Raw genomic sequence first — 20,613 nt, 5'->3', positions numbered from 1 at the left:
TATCTATCTATCTATCTATCTATCTATCTATCTATCTATCTATCTATCTATCTATCTATCTATCTATCTATCTATCTATCTATCTATCTATCTATCTATCTATCTATCTATCTATCTATCTATCTATCTATCCATCTGTCCACATATCGATCTATCTAATTTTTAAGGGTTAGAAAAATACAATAGAACATTGACGGTTAGTCAGTGTCAACCTTTGATTTGTGAATGTGAATTATATTTATATAGCGCTTTTCTCTAGTGACTCAAAGCGCTTTTACATCGTGAAACCCAATATCTAAGTTACATTTAAACCAGTGTGGGTGGCACTGGGAGCAGGTGGGTAAAGTGTCTTGCCCAAGGACACAACGGTAGTGACTAGGATGGCGGAAGCGGGGATCGAACGTGGAACCGTCAAGTTGCTGGCACGGCCACTCCACCAACCGAGCTACACCGCCCTAAAATGTTTGTTCTTATTTTATAACACTTCGTTTCCATTGCAAGTTAAAATATGTTCCCAAACCACCTTTACCTGCAAGGTTTTTAACATTTTTACCGTCCTTAAAAAAGGACATTTTCTACCAATTACGTTATATTATGCATGCAGAATTCCAGATAAAAACTTGGATCTTTATTTGTTCTGTGCTGCTGCACCTTGTCACGTCATTAGTTTTGAAATAAACGTTGTGTAAGCTTTACCACTCAGCACTTTTAGCATACACTAGGCTGAACCGTCATGGTGAGGGGCAGAGCCTTTTGTGCTGTATGACACGCTAATGATGGCATGTGTCTTTCAAGATGTAAAAAAGAGACATTGCCTTTGAATTTCTTGTTTTAGGCAAATATTTCTATAAACAGCACATTTTGATTGCCTTTCTATTTTAACACAAATATGCAAATTGAGGCAAGGTTTGTTTCTGTTTGTAATTCAAAGTTATGTTTGGCAACTTACAGTTGTGTACGTTTGTTGACATTTTTTCACCGCTGAAGCCGTCATATCTTCTTGTTGAGTATGTGATTGTTTTTTTTAACTGTTTTAGACTGTGTTTATTTTAGTCAATGACGTAACAATCAGAAAATCAGCATTGATTTGTCACAGCCTATTTTGGTTTGCCTGTTAATGCAATGATGAATATTTGACAAGTTGCATTTTTCTGTTGGAGAAATCAAAATGTTCAGAGTTGTTTCTGATGTTCTGTCTTTCCCCCCTTCAGGCAGGAAGACAGACGGACGGCAGGACGGATACACGGGCGGGGGCTGTGCTAGGCGGCTCGGCGGCAGGCTGGTGGAAGATGTCGTCCGGAGCCGGCGGGAGGGGAGGGAGGCGGCTCAGGGGGACGGCGGGCGGAGGGAACAGCGGATACCGAGGTGGATCCGGAGAGGCCGAAGAGGGCCCAGTGGGGATCCCTTTCCCAGAGCACAGCGCAGACATCCTGGGCAGTCTCAACAAGCAGCGGCTCAGTGGCCTGCTCTGCGACGTTCTCCTGGTCACACAGGACCGGGAGTTCCCAGCTCATCGCTCTGTCCTGGCATCCTGCAGCACCTACTTCCACAAGCTGTTCACCTCAGGGGCGGCCGCAGATCAACGCAATGTCTACAACATCGACTTTGTGGCGGCAGAGGCTCTGGAAGCGCTGCTGGACTTTGTCTACACGGCCACGCTGACCGTCAGCCACACCAGTGTGGCGGATATCCTCGCAGCCGCACAACTTCTGGAGATCTCACCTGTTCAGGATGTCTGTACCCACCTGCTGGACACCAAAGTGCTCTCCCCGCCGGTAGGACACAATTCTAAAAGCACAAATGGGTACCTTGGGGGGGGGGAAATTTAATCCCTAGTATAGTTGACGCATTTAAAAACAAGTCAGTGCTACTCTGGTCCAATCAAAGTGGCAACACCGTAAGATTAGAAGGCATATTCGAGACATCTTTACCATTAGAATAAAATAGGGATTCAGTTTACGCTAGACACCTGTACAACGCTTTCTTGTCATTGACTTTTCAACTGCTTTCAAACAACTGTATCTCGATATTTTTTTCCTAGTTCCGCCTTCTTATTCAACACCTAAATGTACTGGCTTTATATACGTGTCTTAACAAACAAGAATAACTGTTAAACATTAAGGTGTGTGGTCCTCACGACTCCCCCTTCATTACGTTCTGCAGTCAACCCCGTCAAGCTTACATCAAGGCACTTATCAGTCTCTCTCACGATGCCAAACTCACACCCACGGCCTTGGGGTTAGTTCAACGCTTACTCATGCTGGGCCAATAGCTTGTGTGGAGGAATAGCACGCTCTTTTTTCCTTTTTTTGCAACCACATCATATCACAGCTACACGTCCACATAATCAAGCGTGGTGACGTGCGATAGGCTCCTTCATGTATTGTTATCTCATAATAAAGATGTCACTGTTTCACTCGCGACGATCATGTAGGAAAAGACTTCAGTGGATTTTTCATTGTGGTCATTGCAATGTACCATTCTTGCATCTTATATGTGGAAAAAAAATTTATCTTTTTCAGATTTATTTTCCTAGCATTTGCCTGACTTTAGACATGCACCTGGGGATAGGTTGATTGGCAACACTAAATTGGCCCTAGTGTGTGAATGTGAGTGTGAATGTTGTCTGTCTATCTGTGTTGGCCCTGTGATGAGATGGCGACTTGTCCAGGGTGTACCCCGCCTTCCGCCCGATTGTAGCTGAGATAGGCGCCAGCGCCCCCCGCGACCCCGAAAGGGAATAAGCGGTAGAAAATGGATGGATGGATTGCCTGACTTTAAGATATATTTTTCCTCATTAAAAACAATGAAACATAACACTTTAATTAGCTATGCAGTCACATTGTTAACTGTTGGAAGAGAGATGGCCGCTGAACTAAAAACTCTTGACAGGATGTATGGGCCATCATGTAGGGATGTAACGATAAAAGGTAGTAATGATAACCGTGGTAAATCACCCAAACAAAGGTTATCAGTATTATCGTTTTAAATACATTTTTTTAATAAAAAAAAAAAATCATGATTGACGACTGTACTTTGATAAACTCACAGACTGACTGGCACCACCTTACTGGCTTAAATGCTAACATGAAAACAAGATACATTAACTGTTGCCTTCCTCAGAGGTTGCCACGTTATACATGAACGTCTTTCTCCATTAAGAAAATATATTCCCTAATCTTAATTTATATAAATACATTGCTGTCTGAGCAACTTAACTATTCAGTTGGACACATTGAACCTAAAAGCTGTGATTCTAAGTACAGAGTGATCCATCTATGCACAGAAATACAAGACAAGGTGTTTTTAGAGTGCGTTCATGAACAGCTAAACAGAGTAGCTAGGCGCAATGCCTGCCAGAAAAGTCAAATAATACATTTTATTTGTTACACACTTTTAATTGAAATAAATCTTAAAATGCTACAGTACAACCTGATATTTAAAACAAATGTAATATTTGCCATTAAAACAGATGAAATTCTAGGACTAAAACACAATCAGTAGCCTTTTGTACTTGGGCAAAATGTATTTAATATGATCATAATTCGAATTACAATTTTACTGTGTACATGGACATTGAAAAAATTATCAGATTGTGATGTGCATCAGACCTAGAATCGGAATACTTAATTTTGACATGCGTAGCACATTGCTTAAACGAAAGTAGAAGAGGAAGAATCAGTGACTTCTGCTGTAAAAAAATTTGGCTCTGTGCATTTCTGCTTGTCCGACGCTGTCACGTTATGCACGATTTTTCCTTCTGTTCGCTACTTTTGTTTTACCTCTCTTTTTGAAACTGAGCTGTTCCGTGGCATCCACGTTGTGGTGATATGTACTGGTTGCCGTAGTTTCTGGAGTCGCAGTCGTGTCAGCATCAGGGCGCATCTTCATATTGTGTGCATTAGCACTTGGAGTAGCTGTAAGACCGTGACAAAAACAGCTTGTTGAGACCACATTAGATCCCTTCTTTTATTGTTACATCGACGCATGACACTACAGACCATACTTTTGTTTTTGCTAGTCTTGGTTTTAGAGCAACAAACTCAACAGTATATAACACTACTTCTGTCCATCTTGAATGGTAAGAGACAGTAGCAAGACAATCGCTTCATTCCGAGATTTGTAAATTTGGTCCCCCCTCCACAAGTATATCCAAAAGTACAGCTGATGTCATAGACATGCGCCGTAAAGATAATTGATTGATTGATACGTTTATTAGTAGATTGCACAGTACAGTACATATTCCGTACAATTGACCATTAAATGGTAACACCCGAATAAGTTTTTCAACTTGTTTAAGTCGGGGTCCACGTTAATCAATTCATGGTAATGTTGACCCAAACCTCGGAAGAAGTGTTTTCATGCGCTCCCACATCGGAATAAACCACTCATTTTAATCAGAAGAAAATTTTGATCCAAACGTATGTGGTTAGGTCAGAAGATTCCGAATGACATGTTTACATGAAGTATTTTTATGCCAGTAAGGCTTTTAATCCAAATAACTGTCTGTATGCACATAGCTAGTGAAGCATAAGAAACACAAGACATGCAAAATATTGGGTTTAGCTTTGTCAGAAGAATTAAGTACAACTACTTTTGAACACATTCAACTATACAGCTGTAATAATGATAATTTTTTATATCACACATTTTTATATCGTTACATCCCTAATGTGAAGGAAGGGCATTTCCCCCATGAAAAGAGGAGTAGGTGACTTCTGTGTTTACGCGTTACAGTTTCTTTCCTGTCTGCTCTAAAACCTAAATCTTTTTCTCCCTCTCACTACTTCTCCAGGCGGGCATTGAGCAAAGAGAGGGGGATGAGGAGAGTGGAAGAGGAGGAAGAGAACAGGGAAACCAGGTGCGAGCTCGGGAGTTTTTGGAGTACTTCCAGAGAGGGGCCCACTGGAGCAGCAGCTGCAGCACACCAGAGCTCAGGGACCTGCCTACACACCCGCACTTTAATCATGGCAACGGGGGGACCCCCAGCAATGGGGCGCCCGGTGGCCCTGGCGAGTACTATTCCCCCCTGGCCCTGGCTTTGGCCCAACGCCCCACACATGAACAAGAGGAGGAGGAAGAAGAGGACGACGAGGACGAGGACGTGGAGGCGGTGCAAGGCAACGGGATAAACCTTACGTCATTTTACTACCCTCCGTCCCAAAATGGGCACTTCTACCTCACCCCTGAGGTTCGATCAGGGCACGCAACAGAGGCAGAGGACGGGGCCAGGCAGCTGATGGCAAGGGACAGAGGCTCAGCCAGTGCCCTCCTGCAGAGGATGATGAACTCCATCGAGAGGCAGAAGGAGTGTGGGGCGGCCGGGGAAGAGCCGGGCGAAGGCGATGACCCTGATATGGAATTTTACTACAATTACTTCAACAGCGCGCACTACGAGGACACGCCCTCTGCCGCCGTGACACAAGGAGCAGCACCGCTGTGGCTATCGCGAGGCAACGCCGGCCATGACAGGGTTGGCGGAGGGGAAAGGGGAGTGGGGCCGAGGGCCAGCGGGGGAGGTGGAGGGGAGAGGAAGATGCGCTCTAAGGCCTTTCAGAAGTGCCCCATATGCTCCAAGGTCATTCAAGGAGCAGGCAAGCTACCCCGCCACATCCGAACACACACGGGAGAGAAACCCTATGAGTGCGCCATCTGCAAAGTGCGCTTTACCAGGTAAGCCCAATTAATGAAGCGTCGGCCCCATGTCACATGTATTAACAGTCTCTGGGCAAAGCACCCAGCAAGTAGGGAGTGCCGCCAAGTCAAGAGAAGAAGAATTAGGCTTTGCATTAAGATCAAGCCTGCTGTTTATTTTTGCATGGCTTAGCATGTGGAATATTTCACTGGAATATATATGGTTATAAAAGCGGATTTCACTTTGACAGTGTCTAAAGCAAAGTCCTGGTTGTTTAACACAGGGGTCCTATAAAAGAAGGCTTGCTGGTGTTATCGAGTAGAGGGCTGCTATAAAGTTCAATAGAGGGCGGGGGGTACAGGATTGTGCTCTGTGTGCTTCAGTGCAGCCATTTGAACTTTTGATCTCTGCTTATGTTGATTATTGCCCACAGCACTGTAGTTAAACACCCCCACTCCCCTTTCGCTTTGTCCTGCCTTCACCTTCTGAAATCTGCTTTATGCGGCTGCAACCAGTCTCAAGTCAGTTGACTTTCTCCATAGTTAGGAGCCCCTTATTTTCCTGGATTTCCTGATTTTAATTTATCAATCTGAGAATTTGTGCTTGGAAATAGATGCACAAATACCTTGCCTGCTGGCACAACAATTAGAGAAGACAACTTGGAATTGGCCTCTCGGTTAAATTCGACCGGCAGTGGGAAGTATTTGTAATCTTAATCTTGTTTGATCAGGGTTACGAGTGCACTGCACGCGGTAAAAAAAATCAGCCCTGTCCTAAAATAATTCACTTATGTCAGCGGGAATCTCCAGCAAGTGTTTGTGTTATTGTTTTGTGTGTTCCTGCATCTGGTCATCTAACATTTGTAATATATGACAGTTCATTCAAGTTGTTGCTCAAGACAGTTAATCCTTTTCTATTTCTTACGTAGTTGAGGGCTCCATGGTAAAGGTGCAGGAGCATGACGAAGGCATTCTTATCAACGTACAAAGTGCAGTGCATTATTGTGTAAATTATGCATGTTATAATAGTATACAGTAGTAACAGTTACACCAGTAATATTTCAGGAATACAAGTTGAACAAAATTCATACCACTGTATTAGAAAGGCATGCAAACATTGTTTTTCTTAATTGTGGTTAACTTTTATTTACTCTTCCAAGAAATTTAGGGGAACAAATGCAGTGTGCTTTTGCAGCTCTCTCTCCTACATATACTCAGAAGTGAAAATCTCCAAAATGAGTTGTAGGACTTAAACTAGGAAGCTGAATTGTTTTAATGAATTTTCTGATATGTCAGTTTTTTTATTTTTTTATTTTTTTAAATATATTTTATTGAATTTTACAGTTAAAATCACATTTGACAATCATACTTTGCTCACTCAGACCCTTCATACATGCACACATCCACTCGTCCACACTCACATGCACGCTTGAGGAGGGAGGTGCATATGGGCTTTAACAACTCAAGGTTTACAGTGTAGACATTATTTGAAAAAGTACCCAGACGATGTATATATCCATCCATCTTGCCCTGGCTCAGGATCAGCAGACGATCCAGACCATAGCAAAATGGATAAATATTCCTCGGCATCAAGGATCCTCAGGCTCTCTACCGTTCACACTTAAAAAAGAAGAAGAAAGTCACATTTTTGTGGCTTGGTCAGATGCAAAAAATTAAAGATACAAATATTTTTTTTAAAAAGTCACACAAAAAAGCAAGTAAACCATATCAAAAGTGACACAAAACAATGGTAGTGTGGGAACACTACAAAAATAATAACAGTAATAAAAAAGGAATAAAACTACAAAAAATATATGTATTCTTATTTGTATATATTTTTTTCTCTTTCTTCCCTTCTTCCTTTCCTTTCTCTCCCCTATCCTTTCTTCCCCTCCCTTTCCCGAAAAAAAAAATGTCTAGAACATATGATTCAATATATGTCAGTGAAATTCCCATTTATTCATATTTGTAGAGTTTATAAATGTTATTTTTTCAAGAGTCATTACGTTCACAGGTTAATTTAACCAGTTCCTGAAGTTTGGTGCAGATGGTGTTTTCCACTCTTTGAGAATGAGTCTTTTGGCCAAAACCGTCCCGAGAAGCAACACAGCTGTAATATATTCTGGAAGTTTTTGTGTTTCTGAAGACCACCCAAACAAAATGATATCCCTGTCAAGGAAAGGTTTTCTCTGATATACGAGTAAAAGAAGAAGATGCTGGACAAAAATGCTCCCGTCCAAAGGCAAAACCTAGTAACTCACTTCTAGCTGATTTTGAGAAAACAAAGGAAAACCAATCTATCTTGATGCTGTTTTACAAAGATTTACAAAGTCATCAAACGTATAGATGTTTTCTTGAGCTTTCATTTTCTTGCCGATTGAGCCATGGATTGAATCTGCTCTCATGAACGTGTGCCCTTTCTCCAGATATTTTATCACAATCTCGGGTGGGCCCCATTCTGCGTTTGCACATTGGGCAAGAGCCGTGTACAGCGTCCAGTTTTTATTTTGACCTCCACAGTTATCTGCCCAAAAGAGTATGCAAGGGGAAGAATCAAGAACACTACATTGTACATGCATAGCTCGGTTGGTAGAGTGGCCGTGTCAGCAACTTGAGGGTTGCAGGTTCGATTCCCGCTTGTGCCATCCTAGTTACTGCCGTTGTGTCCTTGGGCAAGACACTTTACCCACCTGCTCCCAGTGCCACCCACACTGGTTTAAGTGTAACTTAGATATTGGGTGTCACTATGTAAAGCGCTTTGAGTCACTTGAGAAAAGCGCTATATAAATATAATTCACTTCAATTCACTTCATTTAATGAAGGTGCTTGCAACGTCCTGGGCCAATCTTCCAAATATCCCCTCGTGCCATAATATCACATAATCAGGTTGACCGTCGGCCCCCATTCGTGCAAATGTCTCATTAAAGACAATACGGCGACTGACAAAGAAGCTCCGGTTGGGCCCTTGAGATGCTAGGTTATTCTGTTGTATCTACGCGGTTATGTGGTAGTTGCTAGGTCCTGCCATGTGCGTAACAGCTTACTTACGGAACAAATTACAATATCGCATACACTAATGTAAAGCATATCACCTAGGAACTCCAAAATTATTATCAGCTCAGTTTTGACCAAAATTTAGTTACTGGGTTTTGCCTTTGTACGGGAGAATGGTTGAATAATTGGACATTCCCTAAACGAATGAGACAGTGATCCTTCAGCTGATTTACATTTATCACAAAGTGGAGACGTATCAGGATAAAATTTGTATAATAAGACTTTGGAGTAATAGAAACAATGAATCACTTTAAACTGCCTGAGCCTATGTCTGCTGTTAATTGAGCAATTGTGAATTTGAGAGAGTGTCCGTTCCTGTTGCTTTTTCCGTATTTTTGTTCTTATTTCCTGTTCCCATGCTCTTTTAACACCGTCTGCTGATGTAATGGACATAATGAAGCAGCTGGCAAATTTGGCGATTAGCTTTTTACTTGTAGGCGATAGATTTAGTAATTTTAATAAGAGAGGGTGTTTTTCATATACGAGCTGATTCTTTGAAATGTTTTCTTTAATACATTTTCTTACCTGAAAATAGCGAAACCATCTGGATTGGAACAAGTTGAATTTGATCCGCAATTGCTCAAATGACGCAAGACTGTCCTCGAAATAAATTTATTTTATGCATTTGATTCCGTTTGAGTACTAGTTTAAAAATGTTCCGTCTATTATTGATGGAATAAATGCATCATTGTGGCACATCAGGTTTTTAAAAATTATTCTGGGTAGAAAATCCGTAAGCTGCTGTCAGTCACTGTGGAGTTGTCCTCATAAAAAAGCCAAGTGACACAGTGAACAACTGAACATTGAGCTTTATTGCCAGTCCACAGTTCCGCTCTTGACTGCAATTACACAGATAAAGATGTAGAGTTTATGGCTTTATTTCACGCGGCCTGGCTGACCCCACGGGGAAAAGAGAGACCAGTGAATGCAAGCAAACGGTCGTCAATTTAACTCAAAATAAAACAATTTGTAGCGTATTTAGCTGACTGCGTTAGAATCAATATGTGGATTTTCTGCATGACGGACATGCCTCAAGTAGGCCTGATTTGATGTCTTTTTCCTTTGCTCGCAGGCAGGACAAGCTCAAGGTCCACATGCGGAAACACACGGGAGAGAAGCCTTACCTTTGTACGCAATGCGGGGCCGCCTTCGCTCACAACTACGACCTGAAGAACCACATGCGCGTTCACACAGGCCTACGGCCCTACCAGTGCTCCAGCTGCTTCAAGACTTTCGTGCGCTCCGACCACCTGCACCGCCACCTCAAGAAGGACGGTTGTAACGGCATCCCGTCTCGCCGGGGCCGAAAGCCTCGGGTGCAAGAGCCCGGGCTCCTAGAGGCCCAGATGGGCCTGCTGAGCCCTGGCTCAGACACTAGCCTGGAGCCTCACATCATCAAGGAACGGCTCTCTGAAGCACTCAAGTTGGAGGTGGAGGGTGCCCACGCACACAGCCCTCAGCTGCAGGAGGTAGCGGGGGGGGTCGGACCCTGAGACATGAACTTCAGAAATGACTGCTGTCACTCTGCTCCACCTGTCCACACAGAGGAGTAAAAAGCGTACATAAAAAACTATTCCTCTATAAACCAAATCAGGGTGTCTCCAACAATTTAATCCTAACATTTTTTTCTCCTTTCACTTTGGCAAACAAAGTAGATGTGCAAGCACTTGAGTCGGTTTAAAGCGCAATGAATGCTTCTAATCGCGCTCCCAAGACGTCCACTTTCTGGGACATTTCTTTCTTATCAGTGATTGGGGTTTTATACATTGGCATAATGTATAAAGGACACTAAGACACTCTTTAGCAACTATGCAGTTGATTTTAATTTTTAGTTTTTTTTATTACTTTTGTCCTCACAGCCTTCGAGCTCTGAGCAGGCTGTCGTACGGGTGAAGCGAGGACAAATCTTTCACAGAGAAAAAAGCTTTTTTTTCCCTAAATTCTTTTGCAGGTCTATCGATGTACAGTTACCATAGTAACAACGTTGCCATAATATGGCATATGCAAGGAAAACTCACCACACTTGTGATGCAACAGCTTTCTCTGTCTCTCTATTTCTCGCTTTCTCTTTCTCACTCGCTCTCCAAATGCTCCAGAAAGAGTCAGACGAGGGTTCGATTGAAGTGTTACTTACTCGATAAAGAAAATGCATTCTAAGAAATGATAGTGGCGAGTCGAATCCACGTTGGTGGGGGCTCGAGGGTTGCAGGACCAAGCGGCCGGAGGGATGGTGTTTTTAAAATGCTCCCACTGCTCTCACAGCCCTGCGATTTCAGATCACCCTGTTGAAATTTGTCTTAATTTTTGCTTTTTGTTCCCTTTTTTTGTTTTGAGTTGACTGGGTACTTGACACTTTATAATTGTATACGTGTATATACAGCATGTGGCGATATGACATCCCTGTTGACGCTAAGGTGTATTTAACATTCTGGCTTCTCCTCGCGGGCTTGATGTCGTATTTACGGGCCTGTATGAATGTTTGTTGAGAGACAAGACAGAGTCACCTGTTTGTTTTTGTTATGAAAAAACAAAAACAAACCGTTGACAGTTTCTGCCCTGATAGGATGAGGAGTGGGAATGGATGAATGAATGTGCTTCACTTTTTGCAGTGTGTCCTTGTGTGACAAGGCGCAGGTTTAGGTAAACGACATGAAGCCCAAATGAGAGAAATGAGCGTGATGAAGAGAAAAGATTAGCACCTTGTTTTTCTATGTTTGCACAGCTTTACTAAAGACACCCAACAAAAAAGAGGGAGATGATATATATATATATATATATATATATATATATATATATATATAGAAAAAAGTTTGCTTTGACTTCTTTTAGCCGTGGGGTCCACCTGTGCGATGAGCACCGTCCCCAGTCTGGAGGACAAATAGGAGCGCATCGGCAGCTGATTCATGGGGAAGGGGGACAAATGGAGAAGGGATCTTGCCATGTCTGTTGCATTCCAAAAAAATAATCTCCCCCAGCTCAGCCATGTTTCCATGCAGGAGGAGCGGGAGGGGAGAGCAGGGGAGGGGGAATCAGAGCAGGCCTCTCCCTCTCTGTGGTCCTTTAATGCCCTTTAGGGATATGATTATAATAGAGTATGGTGTTATCGTGGGTAGGACGCTCGGAGAGGCGGCAGTTTAATGTGCATGCGCGCGTGTCGGCGTGCGTGCGTGTGTGTGTGCGCGTGGCAGCCACAGGGTCCCTCTGGCCACATCATCAGTGTGTGAGTCAGCCCCGGCCTGTTCAAACATGCACCTTGAGCTGCCAGCCTCAATGTACTTCTCTCCAAACACACTCAGCCCAAGACACCAGCATGCACAAGTTTAATTTCCACCTACTTCTCGACCGGGGATAGGCTATTGTAACACTTTTTTTTTTTTTTGTATTGGGGAGAGGCTGGGCACCAGTGTTGGCGTAGCTCCTTCAATCAATCGACAGCGCCTCTGCTGGTTGTAGCCAAGTCGTGCACTCCATTTTCCCTCCACTGCCTTCCGCCCACGTGCAGCTGTGATAGGCTCCAGCCCCCCCCCCCCCCCCCCCCCCCACTTCTCCTGTCCTTAATTGCACCTTCTCTGAAACAAGGCAGGTTCAGAATGCACTTTGTTACTCCACGTGAGGGCACTTTGTCAACAAAACGGGTACTTTTAAGTAAAAAAAATATATATATATATACATATAGTTGCAAATGAGATCGTCCCTCTGTGGTAAATTTAAGACTCCTTTTTTTTTTTTTTTTGATTTAACGACAAAGCTGCCAAACATACAAAATCTGGACTTTGAGCGCTCTGAAAGAGGGGCTTAGTTTTGTGACCTTATTATACGAGATGAATTAATGTAACTGATTGCACTTGAAGTCAGCCGTTGGTGAGCTGTATATGTGTCTTAACGGTAGAGAGGGGGCAGAAAAAGTGTGTTTCGTGTTCCGTTAGACTTTCGAGGATCTCGGGACAAGCTAAACAAACATCGCTGCTAAGTTGGCGGTGATAACGGGCCCAATCGTTGTAAAACACCTCGTCGGACAGTCGCTTGTTTACTTCACAGCTCTCTTGGCGCACGTTTGCATGAATCCTGGTTTACCCTCGCTTGTCGTTATCGGCGGCTGTTCCGGGCCTCGAGAGTGTGCTTTTTATTTATTTTTGTTGGCGCCCATGGTTGTCGTATAAAGACAAGGTTGATAATTGCACTGTTCAGAGCAATGTGAGCTGATGTCTGTACCGTCTTGAGTAGTATGGACCCTAAACAACCTGTGAGTCATCTAAACCTGTGCATTTGAACCTGCATATTCCTCCTATGGTCTTTGTGCTCTTATACTGGCACTCTTTGGTCCGGAGAACTGTAGTCAATTCTACTCCCTAATCATTGAATTCGAACCACATCAACAAGTTGCGAAACAAACTCAATTGTCGTTGAAAAACCTTGAACGGAAAAGAAACGGTCACTCGAACTGGTAATTAGGTGTGACCCTAAACAAACAATACAGGTAGCATCTGTGTGTTTTAGCACTTTGGCTGATGGCAGCACGTTTTAATTTGCTCAAAATTTCCCCTAAAAAGTGCATTGTTCCAAAATTGGCCGTATACAGTGGTACCTCAACTCGAGTCTTTTGAGGTAAGAGCTGTCTTTGGGTTAATGGTTCTGCTTCAAGTTCAACGCAATAATTCGAGATATAAGCATTCCTGTAGTCAAAACCCGGTCTTACCAACAGCTTGTAGCTTGTAGCTAGAGATCGACATGACTGTTTTACAACCAACAGAACGAAGAAAGTGAGTGTGATGGACGGTACTGAGAAGTAGAAGCGCTGTTGATTGCAGATACAAGTGTTTTAGGTTAAGAGCTCCGTTAAGCTTGTGAATTGAGGTACAACTGTACTTACTAAAAACAGTTTCCACTATGTAATGTTCATCAGTTTGGAAAGAAACCGAAACCAACTTGACTTTAGCTGAGACCAGAAAGCCAAGAGTGAAAGCACCCTGATGTGAACCTGTCCCCTCATTGGCCAGTTTTAAGTAGTCCAAACTGGACCTTCTCCGTTTGTTTGTTTTTTACTGTTTCTTGTGCGAAATAGATTATTCACATGTTGTGAAGTATTTTTTGACTTTGCTTGAACACGTCTGTGTGAGTGATGAGTGCATGCGCCGGAAAAAGGGGGTGATGTTTTGGGGGCGGGGCTCCGGAAACCGGTGCCTGGGTGGGTGTCTGTGATTTAAAGCCTGATAGCACTGGAAGTGGTGCTTTTAGCTGACCGTGGCGCAAACATTTGCACTAATTTTAAATGTTTTCATCCTGCTTTTGGGTTGTTTTTTTCATGTCCACTCGGGTCAGCCACCCCTTCCCCGTAGAAATAGTTATCAATCAACATGAACTAATTAATACCAAAGGACACAAGACATGTTAGGGTAGCAATCAATGTGTGTTTTGTTTTGTAGAGGTTTCCAAGTATCCACCATTGGAGACGTAAGAATGTAGCAAGGCGTCTGACGACAAACATTCGAAATATTTGGGTGGCTGTGAAGGTCGTGGCGTGTACAAAGATATCAAACCAAGACATGATTTATTTATTTATGTTCAGTTCAGCTGATAAACCCAATTTATTCATTCCATCAGGCTGTGACTGTGTGTGTGCTTATGTGCAATTTGGATCTGCAGCTTACTCCTAACAGATGGGCCCAGTTTAACCAAACCTGTGCTTTTACCACACAGCACCCTGTTTTCTCAGGGCATTCCACCTACCGCAACTGGACTGTTCAGTTCGTCTCTGAAGACCCAATTCCTCTTATCCGAGCAGGCTTCCTCAATTCATGTTCATAGACTTAGATTGGTCACGTCTAGACTAAATACTAAATCTGAGCAATCGAGTGAGAGACAAACTGAACAGTCCTGTTCCAACGCATCATGCTCATAGACTTGGATTGGTCAGATCCAGACTAAAAACTACATCTCACCAGTCTAAGTCCTGCATGGATGAGAGGAGAAATGTATTTCGATAGGTAATGCTTGTAGACTTGGACTGGTCAGATCTAGACTAAATACTAGATCTGAGCAATTTAAGTTCTGTTTGAGTGAGAAAGAAATTGAAAACAGTCCAGCTCCAATGGATCATGCTCATTGACTTGGATTGATCAGATCTAGACTAAATACCACATCTGACCAATCTTACGTCCTGCTTGGATGGCAGGCGAAACGCCTTCCAAGACAAAATTAACAGTCCAGTTGCGATAGATAATTCTCGTAGACTTAGATTGGTCCGATCTAGACTAAAAACTACATCTGACCTGTCTGAGTCCTGCTTGGATGAGAGCCGAAACGTCTTTCAATAGGTAATGCTCGTAGACTTTGAATGGTCAGATCTAGACTAAATACTATTGATTGATTGATACTTTTATTAGTAGATTGCACAGTTCAGTACATATTCCGTACAATTGACTACTAAATGGTAACACCCGAATAAGTTTTTCAACTTGTTTAAGTCGGGGTCCACGTTAATTCATGATAGCTCTGAACAATTTAACTCCTGTTCGGTTGAGAGATAAACTGAACAGTCCAGTTCCAATGGATCATGGTCATAGACTTGGATTGGTCAGATCTGGATTGAAAACTACATCTGAGCAATCTAAGTCCTGTTCGGATGAGAGGTGAAACGCCTTTGAAGACAAACTAAATCGTCCAGTTGCAATTGATCATGTTCGTAGACTAAATAAGAGATCTGACCAGTCTAAGTCCTGCTCGGAAGAGAGGCAGAGCGTCTTCTAAGACAACCTGAACAGTTAAGTTTTTAGGGACTGAATGTCCTGAGAACACCATGACCTGGATGAATGCGAACAGCCATAGACCAACACCCTGTTTAGTTTTTCCTGCCCATGTTTCCAGACCAAACTCGACGAGCTGATCGGCTCATTAGCGACATTACCCAGCGGACATCTTAAGCTTTACTTGAATTAATTTATTATTATTGTTATTCTTACATTCTTTGTCGAGTTGCGCATCCCCCGCTTTATCACGACTCCCTTTTTTTTTCCACCCCCACCAACCCCCGAACGAACCTTGACGTCTGTTTCTGTTCTCTTATCAAACGTGTCTGCTGAATATATCTGAGAAGCCATAAAAGCAGATGACCAACAACAACGATAAGGATTAATCATCCCAAAGAAAGGCGAGACAAGGTCACTGTTATGGGGATTTGTGGCGGCAGACGCTCGGCAAGCGCACTGGGCCAGGGGTTGACGATTACTATTACTGGGGCGTTTGTGGCGCTTGTGCAGGTCCTGAGGACGGACGGGGGTCTCAAACTCAGTTTGGATGGGTGATGCTGGGCCTGAGTATTCCCTTCAGAATCACGTGACTAAATTTGTAAATTTTTCGGCAGAAATGTCAAATTGAATGTAAAAACGGTATATTTTGAAAGGGTTCACCGTGAGGTGGTCAGTAAACATTCCGCTTGCTTAAAGCAAGTTGCTCCTTGTATTGACCAATGTGTGTGTTGTGTTGTCAAATATCAGGCTGCAATTACTCAACTATCATGTTAAATAGACGGCCACAAAATATGGGTCAGTGCAGTTTGAGACCCTTGCTCTAATCCAGTGGTTCTTAACCTTTTTGGAGGTACCGAACTCCACCAGTTTCAAATGCGCATTTACCGAACCCTTCTTTAGTGAAAAAAATATATATATATATACAAATATGTCTTGATTGGATTATCCAGAGAATAGTGCTCAATACCGTGGTAGAGCGCAATATGTATGTGTTGCAAAAATCACAAGACTACTTCCTCCCTACAGAACTGTATCATGAGGGGTTCCCTCAATCATCATGAGATTTTTAACTCTTAAACTTAACTATTAAATCTCCTGATGATTGAGGGAACCCCTCATGAAACAGTTCTGTAGAGATAAGGTAGTCTTGTGATTTTTCCCACACCTACTTATATATACATTTTTGTAGGTGTGGGAAAAATCACAAGACTACTTCACCTCTACAGAACTGTTTCATGAATAGCTCTGAATAGCTGAAAAAAAAAAATCTGATGATTGAGGGAACCCCTCATGAAACAGTTCTGTAGAGGTGAAGTAGTCTTGTGATTTTTCCCACACCTACTTATTGCGCTCTACCACGGTATCGAGCACTATTCTCTGGATAATCCAATCAAGACATATATATACATATATATATTTTTCAAATTCAAGACTAAAGTTATATGTTTTTGGTAACACTTTAGTATGGGGAACATAATCTAAGTAACAAAGACTTAATTTAGAGTTATTTGGACACTAAGGGAACATAGTAATAAAGACTTCATTTAGAGTTATTTGGTTAGGGTTAGGGTCATGGTTAGAGGGTTAGGGTTATAACAAGGCCATGCCGAATAAGGCATTAATAAGAACTTAATAATGACTAGTCAAGAGCCATTGTAGTACTAATTTACATGTTAAAAAGCACCTGACTAATGGTGAATATGTTCCTCATACTAAAGTGTTACCATGTTTTTTTTACTGGAGCACAAAATGAACGGTGCGTGAACATTTGTTCAGACAAAAAAACCAACACAGTGCATAAACTCACAACAAATTACACACCTGCAAATCAGCTGTTGGCCTATCCGTAATACGCCGATAGGGAGAAGTTTGTATTCATACGATGAGTCGGGTGTGTTTTGACCTCCGCCGAACCCCTGAGACCGACTCACCGAACCCCTAAGGTTCGATCGAACCCAGGTTAAGAACCACTGCTTTAATCATAACGTGAGGGGGGAGGGGGGGGCACCTCCAGGTCCTAGTTAAAGGGAGGGCACCCCCTAAGACCATCCTCAGTTTCTTACAAAAGTAGCCATCCCCCAAGTCCTGAGTATATTTGCACTTGATGGTTTTCCTTCCAAATGTTCCAATACGGGTGCGAGGAGGCTGTTTGAGGCGCTTTTCAGGGACGGGGTAGCCCACGCGCGGTTCCTTCATGTCGCACGTCTCCTTTTTTGCCTCATTTGCAAGAACTTCTCAGGTGGAAAGATATATATAAATACACTGCTATGCATTAGCTTGCTTTCTTTGTGATCATGCCTTCCTCTCAATGACTTTCCTTGCTAGCGATCACACACACACTTGGGTGAAGGAGCCATAGGCACTTTGTTGATACGTCTTACATGATTTGGTACATTTCCCATCAACCATCGCGGGACACATTCCATATCTTCATACTGTGATCGGCCCGTTCATACTCCGCAGACGACCTTTGACTTCTCAGCTTCTGCGATTGTAAAAATTAGCACTTTGTGGAAAAAAAAGGCCATCCTCACCTGTGTATGTTTGTGCGCTTTTTTTTCTTTTTTTTTTTTTTTTTTACTTTTCTTGTCGCTTTGTCTCCTAAATTCCCCTTTTGAGAAATGAAACTTGAATAGTTGCAGGAATGTGGTGCAAAAAAAAAAAAAAAACACCCCAAAAAACTGCCTCACGTCTCCGAAAGATGGATGCCATATTTTGCATAGACTAATGGTGGTTGTTGGGAGAAAATTAATCTTGTTTTTCAGTTTAGAGATTTTTGACTTGAGTTAATGGTTTAACCTGGGATAGACTATTTGGGGTTATTGTGAGCGTCTTCTGAGGGGCTTAAAAGTGTCACAATATTTCCCAACACTCAAACTGGGATGTTAAACTAACACACAGAGTCACCTCGGGCACCCAACTGATGCACTTGTAGCTGTAATCATGTGACCAAATTGTCTCGCTAATTTATTGGGATTCAATAATAACTGACAACGTGAAGCAAAAGTTTCTTTGCCCAATGTGACTTTTGTGTTTTTACAAAATTGTTAGCTCCACAAGCAGTTGTCTTTTTGGGAGAATTTGCACTTTTTTGGTGATAAAGATCAAGAAAAAGTATATATGTGTGTGTGTGTGTGTGTGTGTATGTATACATATATGTATGTTTATACATATATACACCCACACACACACAAAAAACCACTACATCCATACACACAGTCAAAATCATGTAATTCCATGTTGTCCTTTTTTTTTTTTCTTTTTGAATATATCCAAAAATGTCTGGCATCTGGTTGTCTGGTTCAAAGAATATACAAATATTTCTATTAAAAAAACAATGGTTGCAAAAGGTTCTGTCGCTTTTATTTGAGTTCATACATTTCAAAATGGCCCCAAAAAATGAGATTCGCTTGTATCGGAAGTCACAGGTGCACCTGATTTGGTGGTCTGAGTGTGTTTAGCAGCGGGGTTTCTTTTCCTCATTCAAAATATACAAGATGTTGTCATAAATAGATGCAAAGTACAGTAGGTTAGTAAACTAGAATGTGTGTATGATGTATTCCATGTAATTACATAAACGTAAACATAAAATATATATATATATTGTAGAAGTACAGTAAGTAAAAATGTGTATGATGTAATCCACGTACTTGCAAAAACGTAAACTTTTTAAAATGAATTTCATTCATTCATTCATTTTCTACCGCTTATTCCCTTTTGGGGTCGCGGGGGGCGCTGGCGCCTATCTCAGCTACAATCGGGCGGAAGGCGGGGTACACCCTGGACAAGTCGCCACCTCATCGCAGGGTTTTTTAATTTTGAAAGTACAGTAATTAAGTTAGACCATGTGTGTATGATGTATTCCACAAAAGCCTAAATTGAACAAATTAAATTAAAAAAAACTGTTTTCCACAACATTTTTTACCCATTTTAAATTATTGTAAAAGTACATTTAAAAAAAAAAATGTGTATAACGTATTCCACATACTTGCAAACCCTAAACTTTAAACAAAAAATATACATACTTTTAAACCTACAGTAAGTACAAAAATGTGTGATTTTTTCCACAACTTTTTTTTACATTTTTGTAATTACTGTAAAAGTACATCAAATACGTTTTTTCTCTCCAAAATGTTTTATAACGTATTCCAGATACTAGCAAAAACCTACATTTTAAACAAAGAAAATAAATAATTGTAAAACTACATTAAGTAAAAAAAATTTTTTTAAAAAGTGATGTAATACACATACTTTAACATTTTGTATCTGTTTAATTACTGTTAAAGTACAATAAATACAGCGATGTAAGGAACTGAAATACAGAAAAGACAAACATGAGGTAACTTTATTGGACTTTTATTTTGAAAGCGCTCTCCGTATACCATTTCTATACGCTGCCAACAACTACAAGGAGATAATATAAATATTGTCCTGATCTTTAAATTCATATTGGTCCGTTAACCCAAAAAAGTATTATTGTGAAGTCATTTACAAGCTATATTAAACATTATTACATTCTAAAACACCACAGTTGTCAATATGAATGTTACTTCTCCTTGGCAAAATGCTATCGGAGAGTAACAGACGTGTCTCCATCATTTAACTTCTATGTCATGAATTATTGTAACCACCAGGCGTCGCCAAAAACAAAATGTCCACTCCACTTCAAAACATCAACAATCTGTCATAAAATTGGTGTTCTTCATACCTGAGTGAAGTCATTGGATGAACACAATACAAGTATGGCGATATCACATCAGATCAATATCAGTATCGGCCAATGCTCAGTGCTCCAATATCCGTATCCTTAGGAAAGTTGTATCATCCATGTCATATTTTTCTGGCTTTTTTTTTACATACCATCATATTTTTTTTTTCATTCCAGTTTTGTAAAATCTTCAGTCACACAAGTTATTTACAAATATCCATCCATATTTTTTTTTTACCGCTTGTCCCTTTTATCTCAACTGCATTCGGGCGGAAGTCGGCGTACACCCTGGACAAGTCGCCAATTCATTGAATATTTACAAATATTCAAAGTTATTTCACTATTGGTCTGCCCTCCAGCCAGCAGGTGGCAGTGTTGTCCGTGTTACGTTCCATTCGCGCGGGCACAGTCCATTCTTCCTCTGACACGGGGTCAACTCGCCAAAAACACGCACGCACATGGACAACAAGG

General features: G+C 41.7%; 1 protein-coding gene across 1 annotated transcript; it reads left to right on the top strand.

The window, feature by feature from the left end:
- The first annotated feature begins 1,172 nt into the window (after window positions 1-1,172).
- LOC133543797 (zinc finger and BTB domain-containing protein 7A-like) lies at window positions 1,173-18,783 on the top strand. The gene is made up of 3 exons (XM_061888588.1): window positions 1,173-1,775; window positions 4,796-5,673; window positions 9,761-18,783. The coding sequence occupies exons 1-3, from the start codon at window positions 1,188-1,190 to the stop codon at window positions 10,179-10,181; spliced, it is 1,887 nt and encodes a 628-aa protein (XP_061744572.1). The 5' UTR covers window positions 1,173-1,187; the 3' UTR covers window positions 10,182-18,783.
- The last annotated feature ends 1,830 nt before the right edge of the window (window positions 18,784-20,613 follow it).

The sequence above is a fragment of the Nerophis ophidion genome, linkage group LG26 (assembly GCF_033978795.1).
Source record: "Nerophis ophidion isolate RoL-2023_Sa linkage group LG26, RoL_Noph_v1.0, whole genome shotgun sequence".
In the NCBI taxonomy this organism is placed as follows: domain Eukaryota; kingdom Metazoa; phylum Chordata; class Actinopteri; order Syngnathiformes; family Syngnathidae; genus Nerophis; species Nerophis ophidion.
Note: the sequence above shows the minus strand (reverse complement) of the source record. Positions and strands in the feature narration are given on the sequence as shown.